The sequence below is a fragment of the Colossoma macropomum genome, unplaced genomic scaffold, assembly GCF_904425465.1.
Source record: "Colossoma macropomum unplaced genomic scaffold, Colossoma_macropomum, whole genome shotgun sequence".
NCBI classification, from domain to species: Eukaryota; Metazoa; Chordata; class Actinopteri; order Characiformes; family Serrasalmidae; genus Colossoma; species Colossoma macropomum.
In genome coordinates this window covers 4,951,107-4,966,983 of record NW_023494793.1, presented here as the reverse complement: position 1 = coordinate 4,966,983, position 15,877 = coordinate 4,951,107, and the positions used below count along the sequence as shown (strand labels likewise).

At 41.2% G+C, this 15,877-nt stretch overlaps 1 protein-coding gene across 1 annotated transcript in view; it reads right to left on the bottom strand.

The window, feature by feature from the left end:
- Positions 1-14,040, bottom strand: part of kcnip3a (Kv channel interacting protein 3a, calsenilin) — a 106,436-nt gene extending 92,396 nt beyond the window's left edge. Inside the window, exon 1 of the mRNA XM_036578263.1 lies at positions 13,885-14,040. Coding sequence (XP_036434156.1) covers positions 13,885-13,890 — 6 coding nt within the window. The 5' untranslated portion in view covers positions 13,891-14,040. The remainder of the gene's footprint in view (positions 1-13,884) is intronic.
- Positions 14,041-15,877: the final 1,837 nt, after the last annotated feature.

Here is a 15,877-nt window from a genome sequence, read left to right as displayed (position 1 = left end):
CTGACGGTGGCATTTTGTTTGGTCAGAACTGCAGCCCAAATGTACAAACCTGACGTTGAGAACCGCAGATTTTGGCGAGATGGAAATTTGAGTATGTTTTCATTAAGAGACACAGCAAATGCGTGTGCGTCATATTTCAAAAGACTAATGAATTTAATATCAGTAGACATGAAACAAAGCATGAACGTGACGGTAAATATTCAGAAATATTGCTTTAGAGAAACTAAAGCATTTTTAGCTACCTTAGTCTCACAGCACCAACTTCTTACCAGAACAAACTGAGTAGTTCAGTAAATGTTAACTCTCACACAATAACGGCTATTTCATTTGCTCTTCTCATTTAATAAAATGATCTAAGAAAACCAAAAATTTATAGATTTTTATTTGCCTCACAACTTATATTTTTGACCAAGTAAACGCTTGAGTAGGTACACACTCAATACATTATTCACGATTTATTGTTACTCTGACAACTGAACCAACTTGACAACAAATCAACTATTTGTTACAAGCACGTACGGATCCAAATTGCTCTGAAAGAGCATTCCAACAATAAAAGAAGCCTTGTGCATCTTTCATATACTGAGAGGCAACAGTGGCTTACAGAAAGCTCTGATTCTACATGCTGAAAATGCACACACTGTAACTACTCTGGTGGCACATTTATACGTGTTTAAGAGGGCATTGCCAAATTCTCAGACTTAACTGTCAGCAAAACACTCAGTTCAATTATTTGCTCTACAAAAAGGTAGATTTGTGAATAATATTTCGGCCTTCGAGTATTTTGACACAGTCCGATCTGGCCCTCCCTGTAAAAAGGTTGGCCATCCCTGCTGTAGAGGATGTGTTAACCCATTGTTAATTAGAAAATCCACAAAACATGATTTGACCAGGGGCTTCCAAACCTCTGCATATGTAGGCAATAATGCAATATGCTGCAATGCAATTCAATATATAACGTATTGTATCATCGGCGCAGAAGAAAACCCATAGTCCAGCATTTTCTGCTCAGTAAGTAAGGGGGAAGGTCACCAAAAGAGGGTGGACACTTCCAACCGCTAGTTACGCTACAAAAGAACCTGAGTTTACACGAGGTGGGGCAGCATGGTAATGCAGCTGGCAGTAGCTCTGTCGCCACACAGTGAGAAGGGTTCGATTCCCCAGCCGGGCGGCCAGCGTCCTTTCTGTGTGGAGTCTGCATGTTCTCCCAGTGTCTGCGTGGGTTTTTTCCCACAGTCCAAGACATGTGATGGGTTGGCGGCCTGTCCAGCGTGTTTTATTTACACGCTGGACAGGCCACCAACCCTCCTCCTGGAGATCTACTGTCCTGCAGTTTAGCAGTCATCTAACATGCTGCCACGCCCTCATACCTTTCCTAACAGTACTGCATCTGATCCAGCCAATCAAGGACTTTGTAGAAGTTAATTAGCTGGAGCACATATAGCAGATTGTGGTTGGTACTAGACGTGCAGGAAAATAGATCTCCAGGACCAGGGTTGGTGACCACTCATTTACATGCATAAAGTGGACAATCAACTGAACTTTGATCATACTCATTTAGGTGAGATGGTAAATAACCAAGACTAATTTTATGAATTATATAACAACGTGTGAAGAAGTACAAATAAAAAATGCACAGATACATCGAAAACAGCTCCTCTGCAGATCCTTCACAAACACAGCTCTAAAGATAGCAGCGCAGCTCGATGAAACATGTTTATTAATAAGTCTGTTGTAGTAAGCGAAGACAGTGCGCAGTCTGTGTGTGAGCTGGCGGTGCATCTGTGTGTGGGTGGACATCAGCTCCATAGACACGGCTGAGGAGGGCGGCAGGTCTGCTAGGAGAGAACATCTACTCATTACTGCCAGCCACTGTGTCCGCGCAAGTGTACCATGCTTGTGTTACTGGAGAGCATTTGCGGCAGGTGTGTAAAGCCCTTTGCAACAATTTAGGCAACTAAATCAGTGCATCCTGAAATCTCAAATTACATCACAATTCAGTTATTTTGGTAAACTGAATACTATTTTGACAGTAGTAACTTTACAGACTTTGCAGGTTTATTTTCAAGAAATGTCGCATCTCAATAAATCTCTAAAAATGAAAGTTTAATGGATTTCTACGTTTAAAAGATATTTTTAAAGATTTATTGTGGCCAAATAGAAAAAGCAGAATTGTTTTAAAATCTTAAAATTGGTTATTTTGCACCACCTCCAGATTGATGCACCATGATGCACTTTTACACCATTCATTTACAGTTATCTTGTCATTGTGAGTTACTGCAATGCTCTGCATGTACAAACCTCAATTCCAAAAAAGCTGGGACAGTATATTCTGTGAGCGATATCGCCAAATGCGCTTGGGAATGCTTTGATAAACCATTTCCAGTAAACACTGTCCGTCGCTGCATTCACAAATGCAAGTTAAGAGTGTACTGTGCACAGCGGAAACGCCCATAAATGCCAGACTTTGCTGGACTTCTCTGAGCTCGCCTGAAATGGGCTGATGCTCAGTGGAAATGTATATTGTGGTCTTTCAGATTGTTAACATAACCTGGCCAATAAATCTGATTCTGATTCTGATTAATGGAAATACTGGATGTTCTCCGGGCCAAAGAAGAAAAAGGCCATGCAGATTGTTACCAGTGTAAAGTTCAAAAGTCAGCATCTGTCACGGTACAGCCATGTATTAGTGGGTAACTTGTACATCTGCAAAAGAACCATTAACGATGAAAGATATTTATGCATTACAGAACAACTTATGCTGCCTTCTAGATGCTGTCTTTTTCAGGGAAGACTATGACCCAGTTTACACCTGGTCACTTCATGAGACTAGTATCTGGATTGTATCCTAATAAGATTTTAGTCAAATGCATGAAATCCAATTGTGTGGGACGTAATATGCAAATCCGCTCATTACATGGTAAGTTGTCTGCAGTTTGTTTTGCACAGTAGTGTCTGTCCATATTGCTATTAAGCATTCTGTTTCATCTGGTCCCCAGCCATGTACGTCCTCCATGATTACCGTCCTCACGGACAAGGATCACAAGTGCAGTGATGTACTGCATGGGGAGGACTTTCGGTTGTACTGGGAGGGGTTTTGTTCGTCAAATGTCTTGGAGAGACAGATGCGTTTACACTGCTATAACATGTGGCTCAAATGCGTCTCAGACCACCACCTGAAGCAAGCTATCGGATTTGTCTTGGGTGTGTTTACACTTGCATCTTTATGTGGCTTGGCCTTAACCAGATATAATCCTAATACTCAAAACGCATGAAATGACCAGGTGTAAACGGGGTCTATGTTTATTTGAACAAGCCGCATTCTGCACATGCTGCAGACTAAGGCCCTGTATGGTTGCACAGCTGAAGACTTGTATAACAGAAGGATGGCAAAAAATTCTGCTTTCAAAACTGGACCATTTGGTGCTTTCAGTCCTCACAACATTTATTAAATGTTGTTAAAAGGAAAAAGTGATGTCATACAGTGGTAAAATGCTTCTGTACCAACTTTTTGTGGAGGTTTGTACCTCTCTATCATAAACGGTGTTGTACTTCTTGGACCAAAACTATCACAAAACAATGTCTCAGGCATCAGGTAGCGTATTCATAACCACTTCATGAAATACACTTTTTCTTAATACAATTTCTGTGTAGCTTTTAGAGGCACTGACTGTGTCAGACGTCTGGTTCCACCACCGCTGTGAACTATTCTGAGTGGGTAAGTTTCTCTTCTTTAGCTATGGTGAATGTTGGCTGCTCCGACTCCTCTACTCCTCGAAATACTAGCAGACTAGATAAGAATAGTGGTTGTGCAACTGTTGCTGTTTGTTCACTATGAATCATGCAATGTTGACGGCTTGCTTGTCTGCCTCTGTTCTTCATATTTCATTATCAGAAGACAAGACCAAACACGTAAACCTCTCATGTGTAACTCGCTCACATTTTCGATCGCGTGCGAGGGCACGTGTACAGCCCGTTACGTCCATGAGTGCACACGTGTGCGACGGCACTCTTGTTCCACCAACGCCTGTAAATGTTTCATATGGAGGAAGCTGGGTCTCGAAGGACCCGAGTGTGTGTGTGTGCTGAGTGCCCTGTTGCAGTGATGCCACCGCCTCTACTCTCAGCAAGGACGCATGCACTTATAATGGGCCCACAGGGACGGCTCAGCCTTCTTTCATCATGGTCAGTGGACAGGTCAGCACCACCACAACAAAACAGTCAGTGCAGATAATAATGGTCGAAATTTGCAGCTTCAGTTTGGGCCATAATTCAAAACTCAAAAATGAGGAAAAACACCTCTACAACAATGCTAATTTCTGCTAGCACCCCTAAGAGATTCTAGTAGTATGTTAGCGCCAAGCTAACAGCGATTCACATGAACATTTTATGGTCAATCTCAGTTAAAATAGGACACATGGAGCTTGTAAAAGAAATTCTATGTTTTACCTGAATCTTGTAACATACATTAACATATACTTCACCTTGTAGATTGTGTTACAGCGACTCTAGTCAGAGACTAGAACTTCCAGAAGGTTTAGAGCAAATTATGTTGGTGGATAATCTGACATGTTAGGCCTTCAGTTCAGCTCCTGAAGCCCTAACCAATGGGAGAGCTCACTTGGCTGTACCTACCTAGATGCTGCAGGGGAAACAGTCCTAACTGGATTATTTTCCATTGGGCGTTCAACACTTTTGTTTCCAATCGAAACCTCTGTAGCAGAATTACTACAGTACTTACAAGCAAAGCTGTCTGTTAAGCATAATTAGCCAAAAATGGCTTGTAAATTTTCATCTCTATAAACAGCCTGTAGGCATTTGAGCCTTGCTCTAGGCTCTGAGCCATACCCGCCACTACATATCAGCCCAGACCAGCCTGACTGGATGATAGCCCAGTCCAGTTTGTGCAGGAACTCTTTATGCACCCATAACATCCATCATAGCACACACAAGGGCAGCGTTTTTGTATAGCATTTGCATTATGTGGTAATTGATATACCTTAGTACCATGACAAAAGTGGGAAAAAGGACCATTAAAGTGGATCTGGGGTCAGATTCCCCAAAGCTTAAACAATTAAACTGATTCTAAAACTGTAACATGGCCATGCAGGGGATGTACAGAGGATTGTGGTATATAGTAAAATCTGAATAATTCAGAGTACCATCTGGAGATCGCAAGTTCGATCAGCCATCCACAGCCAGTAGTCCAAGACAGCATAACTGTCCTCTGTATGTCGGGGTGGGTAGGATGGCCCTCCCTCTCCCCCATCACTGAGTGCGACGCTAGTCAACACGGGCATCTGTTAGCTGACAAAATATGATGGGCAGTTCATGTTGAGCTGTCCAATGATTAGCTGTCCAATTGCTTAGCGGCAGTTTGAAAAGATACCTGGAGGAAGCACTTGTTACACTTCACCCTTGGTAGCATTGGGTGACACAGGGAGACCGAGGAGGAACACAGCGAACACTGTCAGGCCCTTTAGTTGTTTTACCTGACAGCCAGTGTATATTGTTAACATTAAGTAGCTAAATTAGCTAAGCTAAAAATGAAGAGCATGTTTTCCCATGACGTTTTATTTAAACATATGCATTATAGATAAGAAGTGACATGGCTCTGCCATACGCTAGGTTTTTGAGGAACACTGCCACTGTTAATGCTATTAACTAGCGATATTACCAAAGCTTAAAACAATGGCACAGATAGCCACAGCTAGCTAGATTTACCGTATCTTGTTTTTATAAAGAATACTCTGTATGTGTGACATCACTCTGCCATACATAGCTTTTTGTAAGCTGTATGGCAGCTAATGAGGTATTTAACCCTACGACTCCCTGAAACAGAGTAATGCTGTGTGCAAAATCTCTCATACGTTTACCACACAGATCTACCACATAGACCCCCCATACATAGAAATCCCTATATAATGAATGAATGAGTTAATGTATGCGCCGCCTGAACCTCCGCTGATTTCCACTTTACATTCCATCCACATCCTGCTAATTTGTGTTTTCGCTTTAATTCTGAGATTTAGGTGCCAAGACTCACTCGGGATTCAGAACCACACGCTGATTAAACGCTGAAGTGTGTGAGGAGAGCAGCTGCAGTCTGACACACGTCCACTGCTGTCCAGAGGAGGGATCCCTCCCGGGCCGGGGGTCTGCATCAAAGCGCCCCGACATGCTTATAAAAAAAAAGCCATTTGTAAGAATATCAACCTTTGATCCGCTTTACGGATGCTAAAGTGAGGTGAAGCTGCTATTTTGCTGCCTTGACTCACTGCAAAGCAGCTACTTCCTGAAAAGCATTTGGACGCACAGAACAAGAAGGAGAACGTGTTTGTGTGGATGCAGTAGGTGCTCTGTCAGTTATTAATGATCTCCAGGTCATCTTTCCATTTTTTCATCCCTTTCTCTGTTTGTTTCCCCCTTTCATTCACTTATCAATAGTGTGGGTTACATGTACCCCCAAATTATTCATCACTTCACGTCTGACTGGTGGCCATGTGTGTGTGAAGGGGGAATTAACCTACAGAATGGAGCTGTTCTCTGTGGATTCAGTTTTGTGTGAACACTTGGACAGCTGGTGTTTTGTTTCCACAGTTTCCATAGTCAGGACCAGAAATCTAGACTCGTTAAAATAAAGGTGCCAAGAGGGGTTCTTTGGAGTGATGCCACAGAACTGGGGTGCCCAAACTTCTATGCTTTAAATTCAGTGGAAGTTCTTCACACCAGTGGTCTCTAAATTGTCAGCGTATCACTGCCTGTTACGCTATATTAGCTTATACCAGGGGTCGGCAAACTAAATGTTAAAAAAAAGCCATTTTGTCCTTTCTATAAAAATCAAACCACCTGGGGAGCCACAACAGTTCATGACCATTTTACCATTTTGGCTGTAAATATGTCTCAGTATGTGCTGATGTACTTGTATAGACTTAAATATATAATATCAACGAAAACGCAGACTTACTTTGCTCTGCTTTAAGCTTTAGCTCAGCTATTGCCGCCTTTCTCGCATCTCTGGGAGGAAAGTGGAACAGTTTCTTGTAAAATGTCTCTCAACGTTTGACCTTTTACGAGGCTGAAGTCGCTTCTCATTCGCCAGCTTCATGTTCGAATTATCTCATTCCACCTTAAGTGGTGCCTGAGGCAGCGGAATGTAACTGCTGCACCATTTAAGGTGGAATGGGAGAATTTGAACAAGTAGCTGGCGAATGAAAAGCGACTTCAGCTTCGTGACTTTTTAGTGTTCGTCAGTTTCTCGTTGCAGATTAAACGTATCAGGAAACCAGCTGGAGTGATTATAAATACAAATAAGTCTGTTTGTCTCCAAATTATCGATGTTCGTCTTAAATCTTTCTCCTCACTGTTTCGTTAGGTACTAGCTAGGCGTGACTGTTGTCTGCGTTGCAATGGTGACCGGCAGTCTGCGCTTAAACCTTCAGGGTTAAAGGGTGAATTATCAGTTAATTCCAGCATTTAAGACCATTTATTGTTAAAACTATGTTAAAACAATAGACAAAGCTTTATTTTACTGCAAAAGGAGGATTATTTTATTTTTTCCTACAAATCAGATTCTTTTGTGGAGCCACAACAGGGCAGTAAAAGAGTCGCATGTTGCCGACCCCTTGCTTATAACTTCTACCTACGCTTCTGATGCAGACAATGACAATTAAAAGGTATCAAGGGTTATAGATTTGTTTTTAGGTTGCATCTTATAGCTCCACATTTTATTACTAAAAGTGCTTCAAAAAGAACAAGAAAGTGAAAAATAAGACGATAAAAAATCAGAAGTGGTTAAAACATGTTCTCTCATTGGCAGAGGGAGTGAGAGGTAAGGCAACTTTCTTGCGGGCTAAATCAAACATCCTTGCAAGCCAGCTTTGGCCCATGGGCCCCATTTTGGGCATCCCTGCCATTGAAGAACTATTGGTTTTCTAAAGAACCTTTCAATTGATGGTTCTTTATAGAACAATTTTTATGAATACAATGTGTAAGTGAGAAGAAGCTTTCATAAAGTTCATGAATAGTGAATCTTCAAATATTGTAAAGTAATACCAATTAAAGGTTTTACATGTAATTATGTTATAACTGAAGTCAGGGGGGAGAAACATGCCTGAAACCCCTCCTTCTTCCAATCTAACGCCCTATAAATTCACATCCTCACCTTCTGCTCCCATGACGAAGAGTTCGCAATCCCCACCACCACCCCATCGCCTCCCTGTTCATCAGTCCTGCTACAGCTATGAGGGGGGTCTGGCCTTCTAGATACAGGCAGAGGCTGCAAAGAACTCCAGCCCAAGTTCTCCCCCTCCCTCAATCAGTCTTCTGTTGAAGACATGGTCTAAACTCACAAATAAAGGCCAACCCAGCAACGTACAGTATACAAAGTACACAACACCCACAGATCTCTAGAAAATTGAAGTAGGATCGTTATCTTCTCTGGTAAATAAGCCAAAGATGCATCCAGTACTTCTGGTTTGGAGTTTGAGTGTCCAGAACTGATAATCCAACATCAGTAGCTGACCTCACTACTGCTCTTGTGGCTGAATGCAAGCAAATTCATCACAGCAATGTTCCAAGATGTAGTGTTAGGCCTTCCCAGAACAGTAAAGACGGTTACTGCGGCAAAGAGGGACAAATTCCCTACTAAAACCCTTGATTTCAGACGAAACGCTGGATAAGCAAGTGTCTACAAATATATTCACAGTGTAACCTGATCCAAACCCCTATCACACAAATGGCTGAAGCTATTGTGAAATTCCACCTTCAAACTGAGCTTTGAGCCCATAAAATCCAAAACTGTGCGGAATGTGATGAGTCATTAATTGCAGAATAGCCATATCTTTTTTTAAAAAATGGGCCATTTGCTGCAGGCCTGAATAAAATACATTACCAAAGTGCCTCAAGTTAAGTTGTGTTATTGTTGCTGCGTCTAGAGATTTACAAACATTTACAATCTGCGTCTCGGGCCTGCATTATGGATTATCGCTGGTGCAGTATCAGTAGACTTCATTACTGAGGGAATAGCCTATCTGGTGTTCACATATTAGATCAAAGCTCTCAATGCAAGACATAAAGTAGCTCCCTGCAGGGAACGAGCACTCATCAAAAGCAAAGACAGTGTTTAATCCAGCCAGTTATTCCACAGCTGACAAGGACAAATTCTCTGAGCCTTTTATAAACATCAACTTATCAGTGAGGAACATACGTCGCTACACAAGATGCCTACACAATTCGTCCAAAGGCTCCCATATACAAGTTAACACAATGTTAGTGAGGGTCATATTAGTCTACAGCAGGGTAGTCAGCTGGAATCGATGACCACTGATATACATATTGTGACTCCTTATTCTTTAAAGTTGCATAAAACCGTGTGCAGATTTGATGAGCACGATGAGGAAACAAGCTGAGATTTGTGTTAATGAATCAGCTTGAGTGCGTGAAATCAAGCGCCAGCCTACCAGCATCTCATTTACATATTGTTTACCTGACACACGCCCTATTTCATGCAGAGTTTCGGTAGGGAACCAATAAAATGACAGTATTCAGAGGCTTATGAGCCAGTGGCTGTGCTCATAGTCTACTGCTCCACCTACTGACCATACTTTATAGTGTTAAAATTACAGTGATTAGAAAGAATAAAATGTGAAAAAAAAACAAAGCATCTGTTTTTAAGATGGCAGAATGATGTGATTGTGTTTTGTGACAATGTTTCTAAAATAACATTCTTTTTTATTACTGCAGTGTATGGGATGATTCTGCACTAACTGTGTTTTGTATTGTTTATATGTCTTTAAATATAACATGGAATAGTTACAGCTTTTGTTTCTACAAGTAATGCACTGCGTAATATGTCTTTAAATAGAATACTGAGTAGTTGCAGCACTTGTCTGTACCAACATGCATGACAAATACACTATATGGCCAAAAGTATGTGGACACCTGACAATCACACCTTTATGAGCTTGTTGGTCATCCCATTCCAAGACCCTGAGTATTAATACGGAGTTGGCTCGCCTTTGGGGCTAAAACAGCCTCCGCTCTTCTACGAAGGCCTTCAACAAGGTTTTGGAGTGTGTCTGTGGGAATTTGTGCCCATTCAGTCAAAAGAGCATTTGTGAGGTCAGACACTAAGACATGGCTTTCAGTTGATGTTCCAGCTCATCCCAAAGGTGTTCAGTGGGGTTGAGGTCAGGGCTCTGTGCAGGCCACTGGAGCTCCTCCACACCAAACACGTCAAACTATGTCTTTATGGAGCTCACCTTGTGCACAGGGGCTCAGTCATGCTGGAACAGGAAAGGCTCTTTCCCCAAACTGCTGCCATGAAGTTGAAAGCATAAATTGTCTAAAATATCTTTGTGTGCTGTAGTATTGATATTAACCTTCACTGGAACTAAGGGGCCCAAACCCTGAAAAACATCCCCAGCTCATTATCCCTCCTCCACCAAACTTTACTGTTGGCACTATGCATTCTGATAGTGGATTCTCCTGGCGTCCACCAAACCCAGATTTGTCCATCAGACTGCCAGACAGTTCAGTGTGATTTAACACTCCAGAGAACCCATTTCCACAACTCCAGAGTCCAGTGGTGGCGTGCTTTACACCACTCCAGCCAATGATTGGCATTGTGCAAAGTGATCTTGGGCTTGTGAGCAGCTGCTCAGCCATGGAAACCCATTTCATGAAGCTCCTGACACACAGTTATTGTGTTGGTTTTGCTTTCAGAGGCAGTTTCTGAACTCTGTAGTGAGTTATGCAAAAGAGGACAAGTCATTTTTAGGCACTATGGCCTTCAGCACTCGACAACACCACTTTGTGAGATTGTGTGGTCTAATGCTTTGTGGCTGAGCTGTCATTGCTCTTAGATGCTTGCACCTCACAATAATACCACCTACAGCTGACCAGAGCAGATTTAGCAAGGCAGAAATGTGACAAACTGACTTGAGGCAAAGGTGGCATCTTATGACATTGCCACATTTTAAGTCAATATGGCAACATAACCTGTTTATGCTAAAATGTTTAGCTGCACACCTTAGGGCTGCTTTATGCTTGCACATATTGTATAAGACCATTTATACGCAAAAGATGGATGCATTTCTATTCCCCATAGAAGCTCAGGGGAGGTAATGTTCATGTAACATCATACTTTCGCAACCCACATTTCACAGAAACTGACCACAATCATTTTAGAACCATGAAAAGCTGAAATCAAATATCTTATGCAGAAATGTACTTGACTTCTCATTTACTGGTTACAGCAATGCAAAGGCCTGCCTGGCTGAACTACGACCACAATCAAATCAACAACAACCTAACTAATCATCACAATAACCACACTGTGGCGTTATGCAAATCAACCCTGAAGGCGCCCAATCAGGGGCGGCCGTCAACAAAAACAGTGGGGACACAGTGTGCAGCTTGCTAAGTAATGGACCCTATAATATAAACTCAGCTGGAATTTTGTTGAAACAGAAAAATATCTGTGCAGTTCATTAGAGCTGTCACGCAAAGGGATTATGTGTTCATACGCAGCAAAAGAGAACAAAAAAAAATCACACTCAAATCAAAATCACTGACTACATAAGCTTCTTATATTGGACTCTATCAGCGGGCATGTCATGTCAACACTGTTCACCTCACCTCAGGTGAACCACATTCTGGAGGTGGGCGATATGGCAAAAATGTAATATCATGATACTTGAAGTTTTCAAAATACATGCCATAATTTTTGTTTCATGAAATCTGATAAATTGGAATAGACGAAGTAGTGCTACCTTATACTATAAGGTATAAAATACTATAAAAAAAACTATGGATCCAATATTTTTATTCACATTTTATACACTGTGCTGCTCTAAATCTGGTTAATCAGGACTAATTATGCTCTCTTTAATCAAGTATGTGTTTGGGAAGTTGTTTTTTAAATACAGACGATATCCACAACATGCTCAGAAAAGCATATTGTGACATATTGTGATGTAATTAATCACAATGATGGTAAATATTGTCATATTGCCCAGCTCTACCACATCCTTTACTGCTTTTTTTAAAACCTTCTTTTATTTCAAGGTGTTTTTGACTCCATGCACCTGCTGTAGACTGAATGCCATATTATTAAACACAAAACGGCTTACAACAGATTTAAAACAACAGAAGGGATTCAGTTTACCAGTTCAGAACTGTCTGTTTCAATCAACCAACTGTTCAGTTCAGCTTTTCATCAGCCCGATTCTGAATCGGTTCTATGGATGTATTGAAAGGAACCGGTTCAAAAGAGTCGATTCTTTAACGAGTCGGACTCAAACATCGATGCTGAGTGACGGTTAAGGACAAATTATGTAACTTCATAAAAAAGTCGTCCCTAAATGAACCCAGGACGGGAACATAATGTCAAAGCGCGAAAGAAATGTTTTCTTATCATATTGAAGAAAGAGCAAAATACACCATGTTAATTTCAGTCTCAACTCATTGTGGATAAATGGGTTGTTAACGGCTCCTCTAGAATCGTTGTGAAGCACCTTAAAGGGGAATTCCACCGATTTTCCAAAATTTATGAATAATTCAGTCCTTGAGATGTACGAGTCATTCAAAATGGCTTGATGTGAAATGGTTCATTGTAGAGAAACTTGCAGGCCCTGATTTCTTTACAGTGGTGGTGATAGGAACTACAACACAGCCGTTTTATTTACCAGTGTCTTATATGTAATATTGATGATGGTAAAATAGTGATAAATCTGACAAAACAATCTTTCTTCGGGAACTAATATGCCTCACAACACCCTGCACGAACCCCTCCACCATGAATGAGTTAAAATAAATGGATTCGCCAAAACTTTATCACAAAACTGTCCCAGACATCAGGCAGCGTTCGTAACTGTCTCATATAATAACGTTAGCTTTCTGTGAAGGAGCTTTCAGAGGTGGACGTCTGGTTCCTATCACCACCACTGTGAACAGTTCTGACTCTGTAAGTTTCTCTAGTATGGAGCATTTCACACCAAACCACTCTGAATGTCCTTATTCACATCTTTGGCCATTAAATAATGTAGAATTTTCGAACAGAAATCGGTGGAGTTCCCCTTTAGCTAGCACAACGGCTCCTCATCAACAGGCTAACGGTTCTCGCTAACTTCTTTACCTTGGGTTTTCTGACAGGTTGGTTCACTGTAAGCCACACGTTTAGGTTTCTGCTGTGTAGTGAAACCGTGTGTGAGCATTTCATGCTTCGGTAAAGATTAAACATTAATATTTCACTGCGTTTTTAACGCGGCTCTCAGGCATTTGAGTCCAAAAGTGTAGAGAGGAGAACGTTTCTGAATTCGAGATGAGTTTTGGTCAGTCAGCGATACCAGTTACGTTACCCTGCAGCATACTGTATTATTTTCATGATTACTGTGTGATATTTAGTTGGGGGTAATGAAATAATCAATTCCATGGTCTAACAGCCTGTGTCCAAACTGCCTCTCTCTCTCTCTCTCTCTCTCTCTCTCTCTCTCTCTCTCTCTCTCTCTCTCTCTCCTCTCTCTCTCTCTCCCTGTATCGTCCAGTGAATGAAAACACAAGCAGCTGATGGTGTGAATGAAGTGATCAGGGCTAAAGGTGCAAGGGATCCACTACTGCATTTTACAGAATCGTACATAAAACAATAAAGATTTTTGAAATTTAAGGCTGTTATTAAGTAATAATAATAATATAATATATACTATATATATATATATATATATATATATATATATATATATATATACTGTTTGTAACATTCTAGTTTCTAGGTGCTGAACCTCGTCATGTTGATGTAAATGTGTCTTTTTAAAAGAAAGTTGTGCTGTTTTTTCTTCTCACAGGTGAGAAAGAAGCTCGTGAAGGAAAAAAGCTGTAGCTCACCTGCATTTTGCCGTTGGCTGTGAGGAGCCCCTCCTGAAGGACAGAGCAGAAAAATCCCTGTGGATTCCCAGTAGAAGGGCCAGAGGTATGTTCACTCAGCTCCGGCGGAGGGAGCGAAAGAGAGCGAGGGAAGGAATGCCCAAGCACTGAGCCTCTCTCCACACAGGAGAGAGAGTAAAGAGAAGGGGAGAGAAAGAGAGAGAGAGAGAGTGTGTGAGTAAAGAGAGGAGGGAGAGAAGAGGGAGAGAGAGGGAGAATGAAGAGAAGGGGGGGGGGTTGAGAGAGAAGAGGGGCGGAGGAAGATAAGAGAGCGAAAGAGCAAGAGGGAGGGAGGGAGACGAAAGAGAGAGAGCGAGAGATGTGCTGTCATTTTGTCACTTACCCTTTAAGATTTTTTCAAAATTTACAAATTATGCTCATTATAATATCACATTAGCACTGCTTGCTGTCTCGGCCCATTAGTTTTGATGAATAATCCAGCTAAATTGATGGGATATTAAAGGGGAATTCTGCCAATTTTTCCAAAAAATCTTCGTAATTCAATGACTGTGATGTAAACAAAGTGGTTTGATGTGAAATGGTGTGTTGTAGAGAAACTGACCAGCTCTGATTCTTTACAGTGATGGTGATAGGAACCAGGGGTCACAATGAGTGTGTTTACATACACTCAATAATTTGATCATAATCGGATTTCTGCAGTTATCCGATTATCTAAATGGTCATGTAAACACCATGCTCCGATCTAGAGATCCGATTTAGAAATCTGTTAAAGAGAGCTGGATTTTAGCTCAGTAATCAAATTTCTCAGTGCATGTGAACTCTTACTCTGATTTCTTTCGGATTTCTCAGTCTGCACAGGTGTGAAAATAGAAGGCGGTACTGGAAATAAGCAAGCAGCGTCGCCGTGAGACTCAGCAAAACACTTTTGGAGCGACGCGGAAACCAAATACATTTTCGACGAAATGAAGGATTTAAATATTCTTCATCTTCTAGATGACGTATGTTCATATTTTCAGGTAAAGTGGCTCCATTTTTTTAAAAAAAAGCTGCGGCATTTTTACGCTACATTTACATCATGTCCTCTTCTGTGAGTTTGGGCTGGTTGTAAAGCAGAAATCTGATTATTGTCTGATTCATGTAGATCTGGAGTTTTCCCGTTATCTGATTACTCAAATGCATATAAATCATTATTGGGATTACTGACAAAATCTGAATTTCTGCAGTTATTAGATTATTAGCTGCATGTAAAAGCGCTGAGTGTCTACACCACAAATATATTTCATTTAGTTCTCCTCAGGTACTATTTTGAATGCCCTGCTTGTAATGAATGGATTTAAAAATGCGTTTTAGGCTAAAATCTAACTCAAAACTATTAGAAAACAACAGCTCAGGCATCAGATTTGCAGGCATTTTGTGTTGCTGTAGCCTGCAGAGGTGTTAAACCCTTTAAACGTCTGGTTCCTATCATCACCATTGTGAACAATTCAGAACAATTCGGACTCGAGAGTGGAGCACATCACATTAAACCACTCAGAATTACTTTGTTTTCTTCTTAACCATTTCATTACGCAGACAAATGAGTGGAATTCCCCTTTAAATAAATGTATATAGGATAAGAAAAGGCTGCACTCCTGCAGCACCCAGCTTAATCCCACACATTCATTTCAAGTTTGTACTGGCCAAGTTTTTTTATGTAAGGGAGTCCCAGAATCCTCACTGAATTTTGAAAATATCGTGTAAATTGTTTCTTACAGTGCATATTCGCATTAATTTGGGCGACCTTGGTTTCGCCTTGGACCGTGACGGGGCTGGAGAGAGGGGAGGAGGGCTGAATAGCAATCACAGCCGCCCAACTGCTGCCTCCACACGTCCACGGTGTATTACTAGACCAGCTCAGCATTGCAAATAGCCTACACCAGTTGCAACAGCTGCAACAGTCATCTATGCAGAAAAAAGGATGCATTGAATTTACTTGAGTCGGTCATTTCCTCAT